General features: G+C 44.1%; 5 protein-coding genes across 5 annotated transcripts; all 5 read left to right on the top strand.

Annotated features, from left to right (window-relative positions):
* The first annotated feature begins 1359 nt into the window (after positions 1-1359).
* On the top strand, positions 1360-2675 carry LOC127444293 (mucin-2-like). The gene is made up of 2 exons (XM_051703563.1): positions 1360-2349; positions 2556-2675. Exons 1-2 carry the CDS (start codon positions 1360-1362, stop codon positions 2673-2675), a joined length of 1110 nt encoding a protein of 369 aa, XP_051559523.1.
* A 3170-nt stretch (positions 2676-5845) lies between these two features.
* On the top strand, positions 5846-12849 carry LOC127444294 (hepatitis A virus cellular receptor 1-like). The gene is made up of 4 exons (XM_051703564.1): positions 5846-6049; positions 6193-6250; positions 11853-12523; positions 12730-12849. Exons 1-4 carry the CDS (start codon positions 5846-5848, stop codon positions 12847-12849), a joined length of 1053 nt encoding a protein of 350 aa, XP_051559524.1.
* Positions 12850-13084: 235 nt separating this feature from the next.
* LOC127444295 (hepatitis A virus cellular receptor 1-like) lies at positions 13085-14646 on the top strand. Its single transcript, XM_051703565.1, has 3 exons — positions 13085-13197; positions 13375-14103; positions 14490-14646. The coding sequence occupies exons 1-3, from the start codon at positions 13085-13087 to the stop codon at positions 14644-14646; spliced, it is 999 nt and encodes a 332-aa protein (XP_051559525.1).
* Positions 14647-14671: 25 nt separating this feature from the next.
* On the top strand, positions 14672-18771 carry LOC127444296 (mucin-2-like). The gene is made up of 2 exons (XM_051703567.1): positions 14672-18126; positions 18615-18771. The coding sequence occupies exons 1-2, from the start codon at positions 14672-14674 to the stop codon at positions 18769-18771; spliced, it is 3612 nt and encodes a 1203-aa protein (XP_051559527.1).
* Positions 18772-18814: 43 nt separating this feature from the next.
* On the top strand, positions 18815-23212 carry LOC127444297 (mucin-2-like). Its single transcript, XM_051703568.1, has 3 exons — positions 18815-18914; positions 19018-22949; positions 23156-23212. Exons 1-3 carry the CDS (start codon positions 18815-18817, stop codon positions 23210-23212), a joined length of 4089 nt encoding a protein of 1362 aa, XP_051559528.1.

Consider the following 23212-nt stretch of genomic DNA (forward strand, 5'->3'; position numbering starts at 1 on the left):
TCAACAACATCTCCAATAACCACGACTGAGGCAACCACAACACCACTTCCAACAATGACAACAACTAATGCTCCTACAAGCACAACTGTGGTTTCCACAACAACACCCCTGACAACTACACCAATTGAAACATCCATGACCACAGCCCCAACAAGCACGACTGAGACGTCGACAACCACTACGCAAATTCCAACTACAACAACTGTTTCTCCTACAAGCACAACTGTGGCTTCTACAACAACACCTTCAACAACAGCTCCAACAACCATGACTGAGGCAACCACAACAAATACTCCAACTACAACACCACTTCCAACAACAACAACAACTAATGCCCCTACAAGCACAACTGTGGTTTCCACAACAACACCCCTGACAACTACAACAATTCAAACAACCATGTCCACAGCTCCAACAAGCACGACTGAGACGTTGACAACCACACAACAAATTCCAGCTACAACAACTGTTTCTCCTACAAGCACAACTTTGTCTTCCACAACAAAATCTTCAACCACAGCTCCAACAACCACAACTGTGGCTCCCACAACCACAACAAATTCTCGAACTACAACACCTATTCAAACAACAACAACAACTAATGTTCCATCAACCACAACTTTGCTTTCCACAACAACACTCCCAACAACTACAGCACTTCCAACAACAACAACCACTGCTCCAACAAGCACAACGGAGACATCGACAACCACAATGCAAATTCCAACTACAACAACAACTGTTTCTCCTACAAGCACAACTGTGGCTTCTACAACAACACCTTCAATAACAGCTCCAACAACCACGACTGAGGCAACCACAACAAATGCTCCAACTACAACACCACTTCCAACAAAAACAACAACTAATGCTCCTACAAGCACAACTGTGGTTTCCACAACAACACCCCTGACAACTACAACAATTCAAACAACCATGTCCACAGCTCCAACAAGCACGACTGAGATGTTGACAACCACACAACAAATTCCTGCTACAACAACTGTTTCTCCTACAAGCACAACATTGTCTTCCACAACAACATCTTCAACCACAGCTCCACCAACCACAACTGCGGCTCCCACAACCACAACAAATTCTCCAACTACAACACCTATTCAAACAACAACAACAACTAATGTTCCAACAACAACAGCTTTGCTTTCCACAACAACACTCCCAACAACTACAGCACTTCCAATAACAACAACCACTGCTCCAACAAGCACAACTGAGAGGTCGACAACCACACTACAAATTCCAACTACAACAACTGTTTCTCCTACAAGCACAAATTTGGCTTCTACAACAACACCTCCAACAACCACGACTGAGGCAACCACAACACCACTTCCAACAATGACAACAACTAATGCTCCTACAAGCACAACTGTGGTTTCCACAACAACACCCCTGACAACTACAACAATTGAAACATCCATGACCACAGCCCCAACAAGCACGACTGAGACGTTGACAACCACTACGCAAATTCCAACTACAACAACTGTTTCTCCTACAAGCACAACTGTGGCTTCTACAACAACACCTTCAATAACAGCTCCAACAACCACGACTGAGGCAACCACAACAAATGCTCCAACTACAACACCACTTCCAACAACAACAACAACTAATGCTCCTACAAGCACAACTGTGGTTTCCACAACAACACCCCTGACAACTACAACAATTCAAACAACCATGTCCACAGCTCCAACAAGCACGACTGAGATGTTGACAACCACACAACAAATTCCTGCTACAACAACTGTTTCTCCTACAAGCACAACATTGTCTTCCACAACAACATCTTCAACCACAGCTCCACCAACCACAACTGCGGCTCCCACAACCACAACAAATTCTCCAACTACAACACCTATTCAAACAACAACAACAACTAATGTTCCAACAACAACAGCTTTGCTTTCCACAACAACACTCCCAACAACTACAGCACTTCCAATAACAACAACCACTGCTCCAACAAGCACAACTGAGAGGTCGACAACCACACTGCAAATTCCAACTACAACAACTGTTTCTCCTACAAGCACAAATTTGGCTTCTACAACAACACCTCCAACAACCACGACTGAGGCAACCACAACACCACTTCCAACAATGACAACAACTAATGCTCCTACAAGCACAACTGTGGTTTCCACAACAACACCCCTGACAACTACAACAATTGAAACATCCATGACCACAGCCCCAACAAGCACGACTGAGACGTTGACAACCACTACGCAAATTCCAACTACAACAACTGTTTCTCCTACAAGCACAACTGTGGCTTCTACAACAACACCTTCAATAACAGCTCCAACAACCACGACTGAGGCAACCACAACAAATGCTCCAACTACAACACCACTTCCAACAACAACAACAACTAATGCTCCTACAAGCACAACTGTGGTTTCCACAACAACACCCCTGACAACTACAACAATTCAAACAACCATGTCCACAGCTCCAACAAGCACGACTGAGATGTTGACAACCACACAACAAATTCCTGCTACAACAACTGTTTCTCCTACAAGCACAACATTGTCTTCCACAACAACATCTTCAACCACAGCTCCACCAACCACAACTGCGGCTCCCACAACCACAACAAATTCTCCAACTACAACACCTATTCAAACAACAACAAGAACTAATGTTCCAACAACAACAGCTTTGCTTTCCACAACAACACTCCCAACAACTACAGCACTTCCAATAACAACAACCACTGCTCCAACAAGCACAACTGAGAGGTCGACAACCACACTGCAAATTCCAACTACAACAACTGTTTCTCCTACAAGCACAAATTTGGCTTCTACAACAACACCTCCAACAACCACGACTGAGGCAACCACAACACCACTTCCAACAATGACAACAACTAATGCTCCTACAAGCACAACTGTGGTTTCCACAACAACACCCCTGACAACTACAACAATTGAAACATCCATGACCACAGCCCCAACAAGCACGACTGAGACGTTGACAACCACTACGCAAATTCCAACTACAACAACTGTTTCTCCTACAAGCACAACTGTGGCTTCTACAACAACACCTTCAATAACAGCTCCAACAACCACGACTGAGGCAACCACAACAAATGCTCCAACTACAACACCACTTCCAACAACAACAACAACTAATGCCCCTACAAGCACAACTGTTGTTTCCACAACAACACCCCTGACAACTACAACAATTCAAACAACCATGTCCACAGCTCCAACAAGCACGACTGAGATGTTGACAACCACACAACAAATTCCTGCTACAACAACTGTTTCTCCTACAAGCACAACATTGTCTTCCACAACAACATCTTCAACCACAGCTCCACCAACCACAACTGCGGCTCCCACAACCACAACAAATTCTCCAACTACAACACCTATTCAAACAACAACAACAACTAATGTTCCAACAACAACAGCTTTGCTTTCCACAACAACACTCCCAACAACTACAGCACTTCCAATAACAACAACCACTGCTCCAACAAGCACAACTGAGAGGTCGACAACCACACTGCAAATTCCAACTACAACAACTGTTTCTCCTACAAGCACAAATTTGGCTTCTACAACAACACCTCCAACAACCACGACTGAGGCAACCACAACAAATGCTCCAACAACAACACCACTTCCAACAACAACAACAACTAATGCTCCTACAAGCACAACTGTGGTTTCCACAACAACACCCCTGACAACTACAACAATTCAAACAACCATGTCCACAGCTCCAACAAGCACGACTGAGACGTTGACAACCACACAACAAATTCCAGCTACAACAACTGTTTCTCCTACAAGCACAACTTTGTCTTCCACAACAACATCTTCAACCACAGCTCCAACAACCACAACTGCGGCTCCCACAACCACAACAAATTCTCCAACTACAACACCTATTCAAACAACAACAACAACTAATGTTCCATCAACCACAACTTTGCTTTCCACAACAACACTCCCAACAACTACAGCACTTCCAACAACAACAACCACTGCTCCAACAAGCACAACGGAGACATCGACAACCACAATGCAAATTCCAACTACAACAACAACTGTTTCTCCTACAAGCACAACTGTGGCTTCCACAACATTACCTTCAACAACATCTCCAATAACCACGACTGAGGCAACCACAACAAATGCTCCAACCACAACACCACTTCCAACAATGACAACAACTAGTGTTCCTACAAGCACAACTGTGGTTTCCACAACAACACCCCTGACAACTACAACAATTAAAACATCCATGACCACAGCCCCAACAAGCACGACTGAGACGTTGACAACCACTACGCAAATTCCAACTACAACAACTGTTTCTCCTACAAGCACAACTGTGGCTTCTACAACAACACCTTCAATAACAGCTCCAACAACCACGACTGAGGCAACCACAACAAATGCTCCAACTACAACACCACTTCCAACAACAACAACAACTAATGCTCCTACAAGCACAACTGTGGTTTCCACAACAACACCCCTGACAACTACAACAATTCAAACAACCATGTCCACAGCTCCAACAAGCACGACTGAGATGTTGACAACCACACAACAAATTCCTGCTACAACAACTGTTTCTCCTACAAGCACAACATTGTCTTCCACAACAACATCTTCAACCACAGCTCCACCAACCACAACTGCGGCTCCCACAACCACAACAAATTCTCCAACTACAACACCTATTCAAACAACAACAACAACTAATGTTCCAACAACAACAACTTTGCTTTCCACAACAACACTCCCAACAACTACAGCACTTCCAATAACAACAACCACTGCTCCAACAAGCACAACTGAGAGGTCGACAACCACACTGCAAATTCCAACTACAACAACTGTTTCTCCTACAAGCACAAATTTGGCTTCATACATTACCTTCAACAACATCTCCAACAACCACGACTGAGGCAACCACAACACCACTTCCAACAATGACAACAACTAATGCTCCTACAAGCACAACTGTGGTTTCCACAACAACACCCCTGACAACTACAACAATTGAAACATCCATGACCACAGCCCCAACAAGCACGACTGAGACGTTGACAACCACTACGCAAATTCCAACTACAACAACTGTTTCTCCTACAAGCACAACTGTGGCTTCTACAACAACACCTTCAATAACAGCTCCAACAACCACGACTGAGGCAACCACAACAAATGCTCCAACTACAACACCACTTCCAACAACAACAACAACTAATGCTCCTACAAGCACAACTGTGGTTTCCACAACAACACCCCTGACAACTACAACAATTCAAACAACCATGTCCACAGCTCCAACAAGCACGACTGAGATGTTGACAACCACACAACAAATTCCTGCTACAACAACTGTTTCTCCTACAAGCACAACATTGTCTTCCACAACAACATCTTCAACCACAGCTCCACCAACCACAACTGCGGCTCCCACAACCACAACAAATTCTCCAACTACAACACCTATTCAAACAACAACAACAACTAATGTTCCAACAACAACAGCTTTGCTTTCCACAACAACACTCCCAACAACTACAGCACTTCCAATAACAACAACCACTGCTCCAACAAGCACAACTGAGAGGTCGACAACCACACTGCAAATTCCAACTACAACAACTGTTTCTCCTACAAGCACAAATTTGGCTTCTACAACAACACCTCCAACAACCACGACTGAGGCAACCACAACACCACTTCCAACAATGACAACAACTAATGCTCCTACAAGCACAACTGTGGTTTCCACAACAACACCCCTGACAACTACAACAATTGAAACATCCATGACCACAGCCCCAACAAGCACGACTGAGACGTTGACAACCACTACGCAAATTCCAACTACAACAACTGTTTCTCCTACAAGCACAACTGTGGCTTCTACAACAACACCTTCAATAACAGCTCCAACAACCACGACTGAGGCAACCACAACAAATGCTCCAACTACAACACCACTTCCAACAACAACAACAACTAATGCCCCTACAAGCACAACTGTTGTTTCCACAACAACACCCCTGACAACTACAACAATTCAAACAACCATGTCCACAGCTCCAACAAGCACGACTGAGATGTTGACAACCACACAACAAATTCCTGCTACAACAACTGTTTCTCCTACAAGCACAACATTGTCTTCCACAACAACATCTTCAACCACAGCTCCACCAACCACAACTGCGGCTCCCACAACCACAACAAATTCTCCAACTACAACACCTATTCAAACAACAACAACAACTAATGTTCCAACAACAACAGCTTTGCTTTCCACAACAACACTCCCAACAACTACAGCACTTCCAATAACAACAACCACTGCTCCAACAAGCACAACTGAGAGGTCGACAACCACACTGCAAATTCCAACTACAACAACTGTTTCTCCTACAAGCACAAATTTGGCTTCTACAACAACACCTCCAACAACCACGACTGAGGCAACCACAACAAATGCTCCAACAACAACACCACTTCCAACAACAACAACAACTAATGCTCCTACAAGCACAACTGTGGTTTCCACAACAACACCCCTGACAACTACAACAATTCAAACAACCATGTCCACAGCTCCAACAAGCACGACTGAGACGTTGACAACCACACAACAAATTCCAGCTACAACAACTGTTTCTCCTACAAGCACAACTTTGTCTTCCACAACAACATCTTCAACCACAGCTCCAACAACCACAACTGCGGCTCCCACAACCACAACAAATTCTCTAACTACAACACCTATTCAAACAACAACAACAACTAATGTTCCATCAACCACAACTTTGCTTTCCACAACAACACTCCCAACAACTACAGCACTTCCAACAACAACAACCACTGCTCCAACAAGCACAACGGAGACATCGACAACCACAATGCAAATTCCAACTACAACAACAACTGTTTCTCCTACAAGCACAACTGTGGCTTCCACAACATTACCTTCAACAACATCTCCAATAACCACGACTGAGGCAACCACAACAAATGCTCCAACCACAACACCACTTCCAACAATGACAACAACTAGTGTTCCTACAAGCACAACTGTGGTTTCCACAACAACACCCCTGACAACTACAACAATTAAAACATCCATGACCACAGCCCCAACAAGCACGACTGAGACGTTGACAACCACTACGCAAATTCCAACTACAACAACTGTTTCTCCTACAAGCACAACTGTGGCTTCTACAACAACACCTTCAATAACAGCTCCAACAACCACGACTGAGGCAACCACAACAAATGCTCCAACTACAACACCACTTCCAACAAAAACAACAACTAATGCTCCTACAAGCACAACTGTGGTTTCACCAACAACACCCCTGACAACTACAACAATTCAAACAACCATGTCCACAGCTCCAACAAGCACGACTGAGATGTTGACAACCACACAACAAATTCCTGCTACAACAACTGTTTCTCCTACAAGCACAACATTGTCTTCCACAACAACATCTTCAACCACAGCTCCACCAACCACAACTGCGGCTCCCACAACCACAACAAATTCTCCAACTACAACACCTATTCAAACAACAACAACAACTAATGTTCCAACAACAACAGCTTTGCTTTCCACAACAACACTCCCAACAACTACAGCACTTCCAATAACAACAACCACTGCTCCAACAAGCACAACTGAGAGGTCGACAACCACACTGCAAATTCCAACTACAACAACTGTTTCTCCTACAAGCACAAATTTGGCTTCTACAACAACACCTCCAACAACCACGACTGAGGCAACCACAACACCACTTCCAACAATGACAACAACTAATGCTCCTACAAGCACAACTGTGGTTTCCACAACAACACCCCTGACAACTACAACAATTGAAACATCCATGACCACAGCCCCAACAAGCACGACTGAGACGTTGACAACCACTACGCAAATTCCAACTACAACAACTGTTTCTCCTACAAGCACAACTGTGGCTTCTACAACAACACCTTCAATAACAGCTCCAACAACCACGACTGAGGCAACCACAACAAATGCTCCAACTACAACACCACTTCCAACAAAAACAACAACTAATGCTCCTACAAGCACAACTGTGGTTTCCACAACAACACCCCTGACAACTACAACAATTCAAACAACCATGTCCACAGCTCCAACAAGCACGACTGAGATGTTGACAACCACACAACAAATTCCTGCTACAACAACTGTTTCTCCTACAAGCACAACATTGTCTTCCACAACAACATCTTCAACCACAGCTCCACCAACCACAACTGCGGCTCCCACAACCACAACAAATTCTCCAACTACAACACCTATTCAAACAACAACAACAACTAATGTTCCAACAACAACAGCTTTGCTTTCCACAACAACACTCCCAACAACTACAGCACTTCCAATAAAAACAACCACTGCTCCAACAAGCACAACTGAGAGGTCGACAACCACACTGCAAATTCCAACTACAACAACTGTTTCTCCTACAAGCACAAATTTGGCTTCTACAACAACACCTCCAACAACCACGACTGAGGCAACCACAACACCACTTCCAACAATGACAACAACTAATGCTCCTACAAGCACAACTGTGGTTTCCACAACAACACCCCTGACAACTACAACAATTGAAACATCCATGACCACAGCCCCAACAAGCACGACTGAGACGTTGACAACCACTACGCAAATTCCAACTACAACAACTGTTTCTCCTACAAGCACAACTGTGGCTTCTACAACAACACCTTCAATAACAGCTCCAACAACCACGACTGAGGCAACCACAACAAATGCTCCAACTACAACACCACTTCCAACAACAACAACAACTAATGCTCCTACAAGCACAACTGTGGTTTCCACAACAACACCCCTGACAACTACAACAATTCAAACAACCATGTCCACAGCTCCAACAAGCACGACTGAGATGTTGACAACCACACAACAAATTCCTGCTACAACAACTGTTTCTCCTACAAGCACAACATTGTCTTCCACAACAACATCTTCAACCACAGCTCCACCAACCACAACTGCGGCTCCCACAACCACAACAAATTCTCCAACTACAACACCTATTCAAACAACAACAACAACTAATGTTCCAACAACAACAGCTTTGCTTTCCACAACAACACTCCCAACAACTACAGCACTTCCAATAACAACAACCACTGCTCCAACAAGCACAACTGAGAGGTCGACAACCACACTGCAAATTCCAACTACAACAACTGTTTCTCCTACAAGCACAAATTTGGCTTCTACAACAACACCTCCAACAACCACGACTGAGGCAACCACAACACCACTTCCAACAATGACAACAACTAATGCTCCTACAAGCACAACTGTGGTTTCCACAACAACACCCCTGACAACTACAACAATTGAAACATCCATGACCACAGCCCCAACAAGCACGACTGAGACGTTGACAACCACTACGCAAATTCCAACTACAACAACTGTTTCTCCTACAAGCACAACTGTGGCTTCTACAACAACACCTTCAATAACAGCTCCAACAACCACGACTGAGGCAACCACAACAAATGCTCCAACTACAACACCACTTCCAACAACAACAACAACTAATGCTCCTACAAGCACAACTGTGGTTTCCACAACAACACCCCTGACAACTACAACAATTCAAACAACCATGTCCACAGCTCCAACAAGCACGACTGAGATGTTGACAACCACACAACAAATTCCTGCTACAACAACTGTTTCTCCTACAAGCACAACATTGTCTTCCACAACAACATCTTCAACCACAGCTCCACCAACCACAACTGCGGCTCCCACAACCACAACAAATTCTCCAACTACAACACCTATTCAAACAACAACAACAACTAATGTTCCAACAACAACAGCTTTGCTTTCCACAACAACACTCCCAACAACTACAGCACTTCCAATAACAACAAACACTGCTCCAACAAGCACAACTGAGAGGTCGACAACCACACTGCAAATTCCAACTACAACAACTGTTTCTCCTACAAGCACAAATTTGGATTCTACAACAACACCTCCAACAACCACGACTGAGGCAACCACAACAAATGCTCCAACAACAACACCACTTCCAACAACAACAACAACTAATGCTCCTACAAGCACAACTGTGGTTTCCACAACAACACCCCTGACAACTACAACAATTCAAACAACCATGTCCACAGCTCCAACAAGCACGACTGAGACGTTGACAACCACACAACAAATTCCAGCTACAACAACTGTTTCTCCTACAAGCACAACTTTGTCTTCCACAACAACATCTTCAACCACAGCTCCAACAACCACAACTGCAGCACCCACAACCACAACAAATTCTCCAACTACAACACCTATTCAAACAACAACAACAACTAATGTTCCATCAACCACAACTTTGCTTTCCACAACAACACTCCCAACAACTACAGCACTTCCAACAACAACAACCACTGCTCCAACAAGCACAACGGAGACATCGACAACCACAATGCAAATTCCAACTACAACAACAACTGTTTCTCCTACAAGCACAACTGTGGCTTCCACAACATTACCTTCAACAACATCTCCAATAACCACGACTGAGGCAACCACAACAAATGCTCCAACCACAACACCACTTCCAACAATGACAACAACTAGTGTTCCTACAAGCACAACTGTGGTTTCCACAACAACACCCCTGACAACTACAACAATTAAAACATCCATGACCACAGCCCCAACAAGCACGACTGAGACGTTGACAACCACTACGCAAATTCCAACTACAACAACTGTTTCTCCTACAAGCACAACTGTGGCTTCTATAACAACACCTTCAATAACAGCTCCAACAACCACGACTGAGGCAACCACAACAAATGCTCCAACTACAACACCACTTCCAACAACAACAACAACTAATGCTCCTACAAGCACAACTGTGGTTTCCACAACAACACCCCTGACAACTACAACAATTCAAACAACCATGTCCACAGCTCCAACAAGCACGACTGAGATGTTGACAACCACACAACAAATTCCTGCTACAACAACTGTTTCTCCTACAAGCACAACATTGTCTTCCACAACAACATCTTCAACCACAGCTCCACCAACCACAACTGCGGCTCCCACAACCACAACAAATTCTCCAACTACAACACCTATTCAAACAACAACAACAACTAATGTTCCATCAACCACAACTTTGCTTTCCACAACAACACTCCCAACAACTACAGCACTTCCAACAACAACAACCACTGCTCCAACAAGCACAACGGAGACATCGACAACCACAATGCAAATTCCAACTACAACAACAACTGTTTCTCCTACAAGCACAACTGTGGCTTCCACAACATTACCTTCAACAACATCTCCAATAACCACGACTGAGGCAACCACAACAGCACTTCCAACAATGACAACAACTAATGCTCCTACAAGCACAACTGTGGTTTCCACAACAACACCCCTGACAACTACAACAATTGAAACATCCATGACCACAGCCCCAACAAGCACGACTGAGACGTCGACAACCACTACGCAAATTCCAACTACAACAACTGTTTCTCCTACAAGCACAACTGTGGCTTCTACAACAACACCTTCAACAACAGCTCCAACAACCATGACTGAGGCAACCACAACAAATGCTCCAACTACAACACCACTTCCAACAACAACAACAACTAATGCCCGTACAAGCACAACTGTGGTTTCAACAACAACACCCCTGACAACTACAACAATTCAAACAACCATGTCCACAGCTCCAACAAGCACGACTGAGACGTTGACAACCACACAACAAATTCCAGCTACAACAACTGTTTCTCCTACAAGCACAACTTTGTCTTCCACAACAACATCTTCAACCACAGCTCCAACAACCACAACTGCGGCTCCCACAACCACAACAAATTCTCCAACTACAACACCTATTCAAACAACAACAACAACTAATGTTCCATCAACCACAACTTTGCTTTCCACAACAACACTCCCAACAACTACAGCACTTCCAACAACAACAACAACCACTGCTCCAACAAGCACAACGGAGACATCGACAACCACACTGCAAATTCCAACTACAACAACAACTATTTCTCCAACAAGCACAACTGTGGCTTCCACAACATTACCTTCAACAACATCTCCAATAACCACGACTGAGGCAACCACAACAAATGCTCCAACCACAACACCACTTCCAACAATGACAACAACTAGTGCTCCTACAAGCACAACTGTGGTTTCCACAACAACACCCCTGACAACTACAACAATTAAAACATCCATGACCACAGCCCCAACAAGCACGACTGAGACGTTGACAACCACTACGCAAATTCCAACTACAACAACTGTTTCTCCTACAAGCACAACTGTGGCTTCTACAACAACACCTTCAATAACAGCTCCAACAACCACGACTGAGGCAACCACAACAAATGCTCCAACTACAACACCACTTCCAACAACAACAACAACTAATGCTCCTACAAGCACAACTGTGGTTTCCACAACAACACCCCTGACAACTACAACAATTCAAACAACCATGTCCACAGCTCCAACAAGCACGACTGAGATGTTGACAACCACACAACAAATTCCTGCTACAACAACTGTTTCTCCTACAAGCACAACATTGTCTTCCACAACAACATCTTCAACCACAGCTCCACCAACCACAACTGCGGCTCCCACAACCACAACAAATTCTCCAACTACAACACCTATTCAAACAACAACAACAACTAATGTTCCATCAACCACAACTTTGCTTTCCACAACAACACTCCCAACAACTACAGCACTTCCAACAACAACAACCACTGCTCCAACAAGCACAACGGAGACATCGACAACCACAATGCAAATTCCAACTACAACAACAACTGTTTCTCCTACAAGCACAACTGTGGCTTCCACAACATTACCTTCAACAACATCTCCAATAACCACGACTGAGGCAACCACAACACCACTTCCAACAATGACAACAACTAATGCTCCTACAAGCACAACTGTGGTTTCCACAACAACACCCCTGACAACTACAACAATTGAAACATCCATGACCACAGCCCCAACAAGCACGACTGAGACGTCGACAACCACTACGCAAATTCCAACTACAACAACTGTTTCTCCTACAAGCACAACTGTGGCTTCTACAACAACACCTTCAACAACAGCTCCAACAACCATGACTGAGGCAACCACAACAAATGCTCCAACTACAACACCACTTCCAACAACAACAACAACTAATGCCCGTACAAGCACAACTGTGGTTTCAACAACAACACCCCTGACAACTACAACAATTCAAACAACCATGTCCACAGCTCCAACAAGCACGACTGAGACGTTGACAACCACACAACAAATTCCAGCTACAACAACTGTTTCTCCTACAAGCACAACTTTGTCTTCCACAACAACATCTTCAACCACAGCTCCAACAACCACAACTGCGGCTCCCACAACCACAACAAATTCTCCAACTACAACACCTATTCAAACAACAACAACAACTAATGTTCCATCAACCACAACTTTGCTTTCCACAACAACACTCCCAACAACTACAGCACTTCCAACAACAACAACAACCACTGCTCCAACAAGCACAACGGAGACATCGACAACCACACTGCAAATTCCAACTACAACAACAACTATTTCTCCAACAAGCACAACTGTGGCTTCCACAACATTACCTTCAACAACATCTCCAATAACCACGACTGAGGCAACCACAACAAATGCTCCAACCACAACACCACTTCCAACAATGACAACAACTAGTGCTCCTACAAGCACAACTGTGGTTTCCACAACAACACCCCTGACAACTACAACAATTAAAACATCCATGACCACAGCCCCAACAAGCACGACTGAGACGTTGACAACCACTACGCAAATTCCAACTACAACAACTGTTTCTCCTACAAGCACAACTGTGGCTTCTACAACAACACCTTCAATAACAGCTCCAACAACCACGTCTGAGGCAACCACAACAAATGCTCCAACTACAACACCACTTCCAACAACAACAACAACTAATGCTCCTACAAGCACAACTGTGGTTTCCACAACAACACCCCTGACAACTACAACAATTCAAACAACCATGTCCACAGCTCCAACAAGCACGACTGAGATGTTGACAACCACACAACAAATTCCTGCTACAACAACTGTTTCTCCTACAAGCACAACATTGTCTTCCACAACAACATCTTCAACCACAGCTCCACCAACCACAACTGCGGCTCCCACAACCACAACAAATTCTCCAACTACAACACCTATTCAAACAACAACAACAACTAATGTTCCATCAACCACAACTTTGCTTTCCACAACAACACTCCCAACAACTACAGCACTTCCAACAACAACAACCACTGCTCCAACAAGCACAACGAAGACATCGACAACCACACTGCAAATTCCAACTACAACAACAACTGTTTCTCCAACAAGCACAACTGTGGCTTCCACAACATTACCTTCTACAACATCTCCAATAACCACGACTGAGGCAACCACAACACCACTTCCAACAATGACAACAACTAATGCTCCTACAAGCACAACTGTGGTTTCCACAACAACACCCCTGACAACTACAACAATTGAAACATCCATGACCACAGCCCCAACAAGCACGACTGAGACGTCGACAACCACTACGCAAATTCCAACTACAACAACTGTTTCTCCTACAAGCACAACTGTGGCTTCTACAACAACACCTTCAACAACAGCTCCAACAACCATGACTGAGGCAACCACAACAAATGCTCCAACTACAACACCACTTCCAACAACAACAACAACTAATGCCCGTACAAGCACAACTGTGGTTTCAACAACAACACCCCTGACAACTACAACAATTCAAACAACCATGTCCACAGCTCCAACAAGCACGACTGAGACGTTGACAACCACACAACAAATTCCAGCTACAACAACTGTTTCTCCTACAAGCACAACTTTGTCTTCCACAACAACATCTTCAACCACAGCTCCAACAACCACAACTGCGGCTCCCACAACCACAACAAATTCTCCAACTACAACACCTATTCAAACAACAACATCAACTAATGTTCCATCAACCACAACTTTGCTTTCCACAACAACACTCCCAACAACTACAGCACTTCCAACAACAACAACAACCACTGCTCCAACAAGCACAACGGAGACATCGACAACCACACTGCAAATTCCAACTACAACAACAACTATTTCTCCAACAAGCACAACTGTGGCTTCCACAACATTACCTTCAACAACATCTCCAATAACCACGACTGAGGCAACCACAACACCACTTCCAACAATGACAACAACTAATGCTCCTTCAAGCACAACTGTGGTTTCCACAACAACACCCCTGACAACTACAACAATTGAAACATCCATGACCACAGCCCCAACAAGCACGACTGAGACGTTGACAACCACTACGCAAATTCCAACTACAACAACTGTTTCTCCTACAAGCACAACTGTGGCTTCTACAACATTACCTTCAACAACATCTCCAATAACCACGACTGAGGCAACCACAACAAATGCTCCAACCACAACACCACTTCCAACAATGACAACAACTAGTGCTCCTACAAGCACAACTGTGGTTTCCACAACAACACCCCTGACAACTACAACAATTAAAACATCCATGACCACAACCCCAACAAGCACGACTGAGACGTTGACAACCACTACGCAAATTCCAACTACAACAACTGTTTCTCCTACAAGCACAACTGTGGCTTCTACAACAACACCTTCAATAACAGCTCCAACAACCACGACTGAGGCAACCACAACAAATGCTCCAACTACAACACCACTTCCAACAACAACAACAACTAATGCTCATACAAGCACAACTGTGGTTTCCACAACAACACCCCTGACAACTACAACAATTCAAACAACCATGTCCACAGCTCCAACAAGCACGACTGAGATGTTGACAACCACACAACAAATTCCTGCTACAACAACTGTTTCTCCTACAAGCACAACATTGTCTTCCACAACAACATCTTCAACCACAGCTCCACCAACCACAACTTTGCTTTCCACAACAACACTCCCAACAACTACAGCACTTCCAACAACAACAACCACTGCTCCAACAAGCACAACGGAGACATCGACAACCACACTGCAAATTCCAACTACAACAACAACTGTTTCTCCAACAAGCACAACTGTGGCTTCCACAACATTACCTTCAACAACATCTCCAATAACCACGACTGAGGCAACCACAACACCACTTCCAACAATGACAACAACTAATGCTCCTACAAGCACAACTGTGGTTTCCACAACAACACCCCTGACAACTACAACAATTGAAACATCCATGACCACAGCCCCAACAAGCACGACTGAGACGTCGACAACCACTACGCGAATTCCAACTACAACAACTGTTTCTCCTACAAGCACAACTGTGGCTTCTACAACAAAACCTTCAACAACAGCTCCAACAACCATGACTGAGGCAACCACAACAAATGCTCCAACTACAACACCACTTCCAACAACAACAACAACTAATGCCCCTACAAGCACAACTGTTGTTTCCACAACAACACCCCTGACAACTACAACAATTCAAACAACCATGTCCACAGCTCCAACAAGCACGACTGAGACGTTGACAACCACACAACAAATTCCAGCTACAACAACTGTTTCTCCTACAAGCACAACTTTGTCTTCCACAACAACATCTTCAACCACAGCTCCAACAACCACAACTGCGGCTCCCACAACCACAACAAATTCTCCAACTACAACACCTATTCAAACAACAACAACAACTAATGTTCCATCAACCACAACTTTGCTTTCCACAACAACATTCCCAACAACTACAGCACTTCCAACAACAACAACCACTGCTCCAACAAGCACAACGGAGACATCGACAACCACAATGCAAATTCCAACTACAACAACAACTATTTCTCCTACAAGCACAACTGTGGCTTCCACAACATTAACTTCAACAACATCTCCAATAACCACGACTGAGGCAACCACAACAAATGCTCCAACCACAACACCACTTCCAACAATGACAACAACTATTGTTCCTACAAGCACAACTGTGGTTTCCACAACAACACCCCTGACAACTACAACAATTAAAACATCCATGACCACAGCCCCAACAAGCACGACTGAGACGTTGACAACCACTACGCAAATTCCAACTACAACAACTACAACAACTGTTTCTCCTACAAGCACAACTGTGGCTTCTACAACAACACCTTCAATAACAGCTCCAACAACCACGACTGAGGCAACCACAACAAATGCTCCAACTACAACACCACTTCCAACAACAACAACAACTAATACCCGTACAAGCACAACTGTGGTTTCAACAACAACACCCCTGACAACTACAACAATTCAAACAACCATGTCCACAGCTCCAACAAGCACGACTGAGACGTTGACAACCACACAACAAATTCCAGCTACAACAACTGTTTCTCCTACAAGCACAACTTTGTCTTCCACAACAACATCTTCAACCACAGCTCCAACAACCACAACTCAGGCTCCCACAACCACAACAAATTCTCCAACTACAACACCTATTCAAACAACAACAACAACTAATGTTCCATCAACCACAACTTTGCTTTCCACAACAACACTCCCAACAACTACAGCACTTCCAACAACAACAACCACTGCTCCAACAAGCACAACGGAGACATCGACAACCACACTGCAAATTCCAACTACAACAACAACTATTTCTCCAACAAGCACAACTGTGGCTTCCACAACATTACCTTCAACAACATCTCCAATAACCACTACTGAGGCAACCAAAACACCACTTCCAACAATGACAACAACTAATGCTCCTTCAAGCACAACTGTGGTTTCCACAACAACACCCCTGACAACTACAACAATTGAAACATCCATGACCACAGCCCCAACAAGCACGACTGAGACGTTGACAACCACTACGCAAATTCCAACTACAACAACTGTTTCTCCTACAAGCACAACTGTGGCTTCTACAACAACACCTTCTACAACAGCTCCAACAACCATGACTGAGGCAACCACAACAAATGCTCCAACTACAACACCACTTCCAACAACAACAACAACTAATGCTCCTACAAGCACAACTGTGGTTTCCACAACAACACCCCTGACAACTACAACAATTCAAACAACCATGTCCACAGCTCCAACAAGCACGACTGAGATGTTGACAACCACACAACAAATTCCTGCTACAACAACTGTTTCTCCTACAAGCACAACATTGTCTTCCACAACAACATCTTCAACCACAGCTCCACCAAACACAACTGCGGCTCAAACAACCACAACAAATTCTCCAAATACAACACCTATTCAATCAACAACAACAACTAATGTTCCATCAACCACAACTTTGCTTTCCACAACAACACTCCCAACAACTACAGCACTTCCAACAACAACAACCACTGCTCCAACAAGCACAACGGAGACATCGACAACCACAATGCAAATTCCAACTACAACAACAACTGTTTCTCCTACAAGCACAACTGTGGCTTCCACAACATTACCTTCAACAACATCTCCAATAACCACGACTGAGGCAACCACAACAAATGCTCCAACCACAACACCACTTCCAACAATGACAACAACTAGTGCTCCTACAAGCACAACTGTGGTTTCCACAACAACACCCCTGACAACTACAACAATTAAAACATCCATGACCACAGCCCCAACAAGCACGACTGAGACGTTGACAACCACTACAGCAAATTCCAACTACAACAACTGTTTCTCCTACAAGCACAACTGTGGCTTCTACAACAACACCTTCAATAACAGCTCCAACAAACACGACTGAGGCAACCACAACAAATGCTCCAACTACAACACCACTTCCAACAACAACAACAACTAATGCTCCTACAAGCACAACTGTGGTTTCCACAACAACACCCCTGACAACTACAACAATTCAAACAACCATGTCCACAGCTCCAACAAGCACGACTGAGATGTTGACAACCACACAACAAATTCCTGCTACAACAACTGTTTCTCCTACAAGCACAACTTTGTCTTCCACAACAACATCTTCAACCACAGCTCCAACAACCACAACTGCGGCTCCCACAACCACAACAAATTCTCCAACTACAACACCTATTCAAACAACAACAACAACTAATGTTCCATCAACCACAACTTTGCTTTCCACAACAACACTCCCAACAACTACAGCACTTCCAACAACAACAACCACTGCTCCAACAAGCACAACGGAGACATCGACAACCACACTGCAAATTCCAACTACAACAACAACTGTTTCTCCTACAAGCACAACTGTGGCTTCCACAACATTACCTTCAACAACATCTCCAATAACCACGACTGAGGCAACCACAACACCACTTCCAACAATTACAACAACTAATGCTCCTACAAGCACAACTGTGGTTTCCACAACAACACCCCTGACAACTACAACAATTGAAACATCCATGACCACAGCCCCAACAAGCACGACTGAGACGTCGACAACCACTACGCGAATTCCAACTACAACAACTGTTTCTCCTACAAGCACAACTGTGGCTTCTACAACAACACCTTCAACAACAGCTCCAACAACCATGACTGAGGCAACCACAACAAATGCTCCAACTACAACACCACTTCCAACAACAACAACAACTAATGCCCCTACAAGCACAACTGTTGTTTCCACAACAACACCCCTGACAACTACAACAATTCAAACAACCATGTCCACAGCTCCAACAAGCACGACTGAGACGTTGACAACCACACAACAAATTCCAGCTACAACAACTGTTTCTCCTACAAGCACAACTTTGTCTTCCACAACAACATCTTCAACCACAGCTCCAACAACCACAACTGCGGCTCCCACAACCACAACAAATTCTCCAACTACAACACCTATTCAAACAACAACAACAACTAATGATCCATCAACCACAACTTTGCTTTCCACAACAACACTCCCAACAACTACAGCACTTCCAACAACAACAACCACTGCTCCAAAAAGCACAACGGAGACATCGACAACCACAATGCAAATTCCAACTACAACAACAACTGTTTCTCCTACAAGCACAACTGTGGCTTCCACAACATTACCTTCAACAACATCTCCAATAACCACGACTGAGGCAACCACAACAAATGCTCCAACCACAACACCACTTCCAACAATGACAACAACTAGTGCTCCTACAAGCACAACTGTGGTTTCCACAACAACACCCCTGACAACTACAACAATTAAAATATCCATGACCACAGCCCCAACAAGCACGACTGAGACGTTGACAACCACACAACAAATTCCAGCTACAACAACTGTTTCTCCTACAAGCACAACTGTGGCTTCTACAACAACCATGACTGAGGCAACCACAACAAATGCTCCAACTACAATACCTATTCAAACAACAGCAACAACTAATGTTCCAACAACAACAACTTTGCTTTCTACAACAACACTCCCAACAACTACAGCACTTCCAACAACAACAACCACTGCTCCAACAAGCACAACGGAGACATCGACAACCACACTGCAAATTCCAACTACAACAACAACTGTTTCTCCAACAAGCACAACTGTGGCTTCCACAACATTACCTTCAACAACATCTCCAATAACCACGACTGAGGCAACCACAACACCACTTCCAACAATGACAACAACTAATTCTCCTACAAGCACAACTGTGGTTTCCACAACAACACCCCTGACAACTACAACAATTGAAACATCCATGACCACAGCCCCAACAAGCACGACTGAGACGCGAATTCCAACTACAACAAATGTTTCTCCTACAAGCACAACTGTGGATTCTACAACAACACCTTCAACAACAGCTCCAACATCCATGACTGAGGCAACCACAACAAATGCTCCAACTACAACACCACTTCCAACAACAACAACAACTAATGCCCCTACAAGCACAACTGTGGATTCCACAACAACACCCCTGACAACTACAACAATTGAAACATCCATGACCACAGCCCCAACAAGCACGACTGAGACATTGACAACCACACAACAAATTCCAGCTACAACAACTGTTTCTCCTACAAGCACAACTGTGGCTTTTACAACAACACCTTCAACAACAGCTCCAACAACCATGACTGAGGCAACCACAACAAATGCTCCAACTACAAAACCTATTCAAACAACAACAACAACTAATGTTCCAATAACAACAGCTTTGCTTTCCACAACAACACTCCCAACAACTACAGCACTTCCAATAACAAAAACCACTGCTCCAACAAGCACAACTGAGAGGTCGACAACCACACTGCAAATTCCAACTACAACATCTGTTTCTCCTACAAGCACAAATTTGGCTTCTACAACAACACCTTCAACAACAGCTCCAACAACCATGACTGAGGCAACCACAACAAATGCTCCAACTACAACACCACTTCCAACAACGACAACAACTAATGCTCCAACAGGCACAACTGTGGTTTCCACAACAACACCCCTGACAACTACAACAATTCAAACAACCATGTCCACAGCTCCAAAAAGCACGACTGAGATGTTGACAACCACACAACAAATTCCTGCTACAACAACTGTTTCTTCTACAAGCACAACTTTGTCTTCCACAACAACATCTTCAACCACAACTCCACCAACCACAACTGCGGCTACCACAACCACAACAAATTCTCCAACTACAACACCTATTCAAACAACAACAACAACTAATGTTCCATCAACCACAACTTTGCTTTCCACAACAACACTCCCAACAACTACAGCACTTCCAACAACAACAACCACTGCTCCAACAAGCACAACGGAGACATCGACAACCACACTGCAAAGTCCAACTACAACAACAACTGTTTCACCAACAAGCACAACTGTGGCTTCCACAACATTACCTTCAACAACATCTCCAATAACCACGACTGAGGCAACCACAACAAATGCTCCAACCACAACACCACTTCCAACAATGACAACTAATGCTCCTACAAGCACAACTGTGGTTTCCACAACAACACCCCTGACAACTACAACAATTCAAACAACCATGTCCACAGCTCCAACAAGCACGACTGAGATTTTGACAACCACACAACAAATTCCAGCTACAACAACTGTTTCTCCTACAAGCACAACTGTGGCTTCTACAACAACACATTCAACAACAGCTCCAACAACCACGACTGAGGCAACCACAACAAATGCTCCAACCACAACACCACTTCCAACAATGACAACAACTAATGCTCCTACAAGCACAACTGTGGTTTCCACAACAACACCCCTGACAACTACAACAATTCAAACAACCATGTCCACAGCTCCAACAAGCACGACTGAGATTTTGACAACCACACAACAAATTCCAGCTACAACAACTGTTTCTCCTACAAGCACATCTGTGGCTTCTACAACAACACATTCAACAACAGCTCCAACAACCACGACTGAGGCCACCACAACAAATGATCCAACCACAACACTACTTCCAAAAATGACAACAACTAGTGCTCCTACAAACACAACTGTTGTTTCCACAACAACAGCCCTGACAACTACAACAATTGAAACGTCCATGACCACAGCCCCAACAAGCATGACTGAGATGTCGACAAGCACTACGCAAATTCCAACTACAACAACTGTTTCTCCTACAAGCACAACTGTGGCTTCAACAACAACACCTTCAACAACATCTCCAACAACCATGACTGAGGCAACCACAACAAATGCTCCAAATACAACACCACTTCCAACAACGACAACAACTAATGCTCCAACAGGCACAACTGTGGTTTCCACAACAACACCCCTGACAACTACAACAATTCAAACAACCATGTCCACAGCTCCAACAAGCACGACTGAGGTTTTGACAACCACACAACAAATTCCAGCTACAACAACTGTTTCTCCTACAAGCACAACTGTGGCTTCTACAACAACACCTTCAACAACAGCTCCAACAACCATGACTGA

The sequence above is a fragment of the Myxocyprinus asiaticus genome, chromosome 7, assembly GCF_019703515.2.
Source record: "Myxocyprinus asiaticus isolate MX2 ecotype Aquarium Trade chromosome 7, UBuf_Myxa_2, whole genome shotgun sequence".
NCBI classification, from domain to species: Eukaryota; Metazoa; Chordata; class Actinopteri; order Cypriniformes; family Catostomidae; genus Myxocyprinus; species Myxocyprinus asiaticus.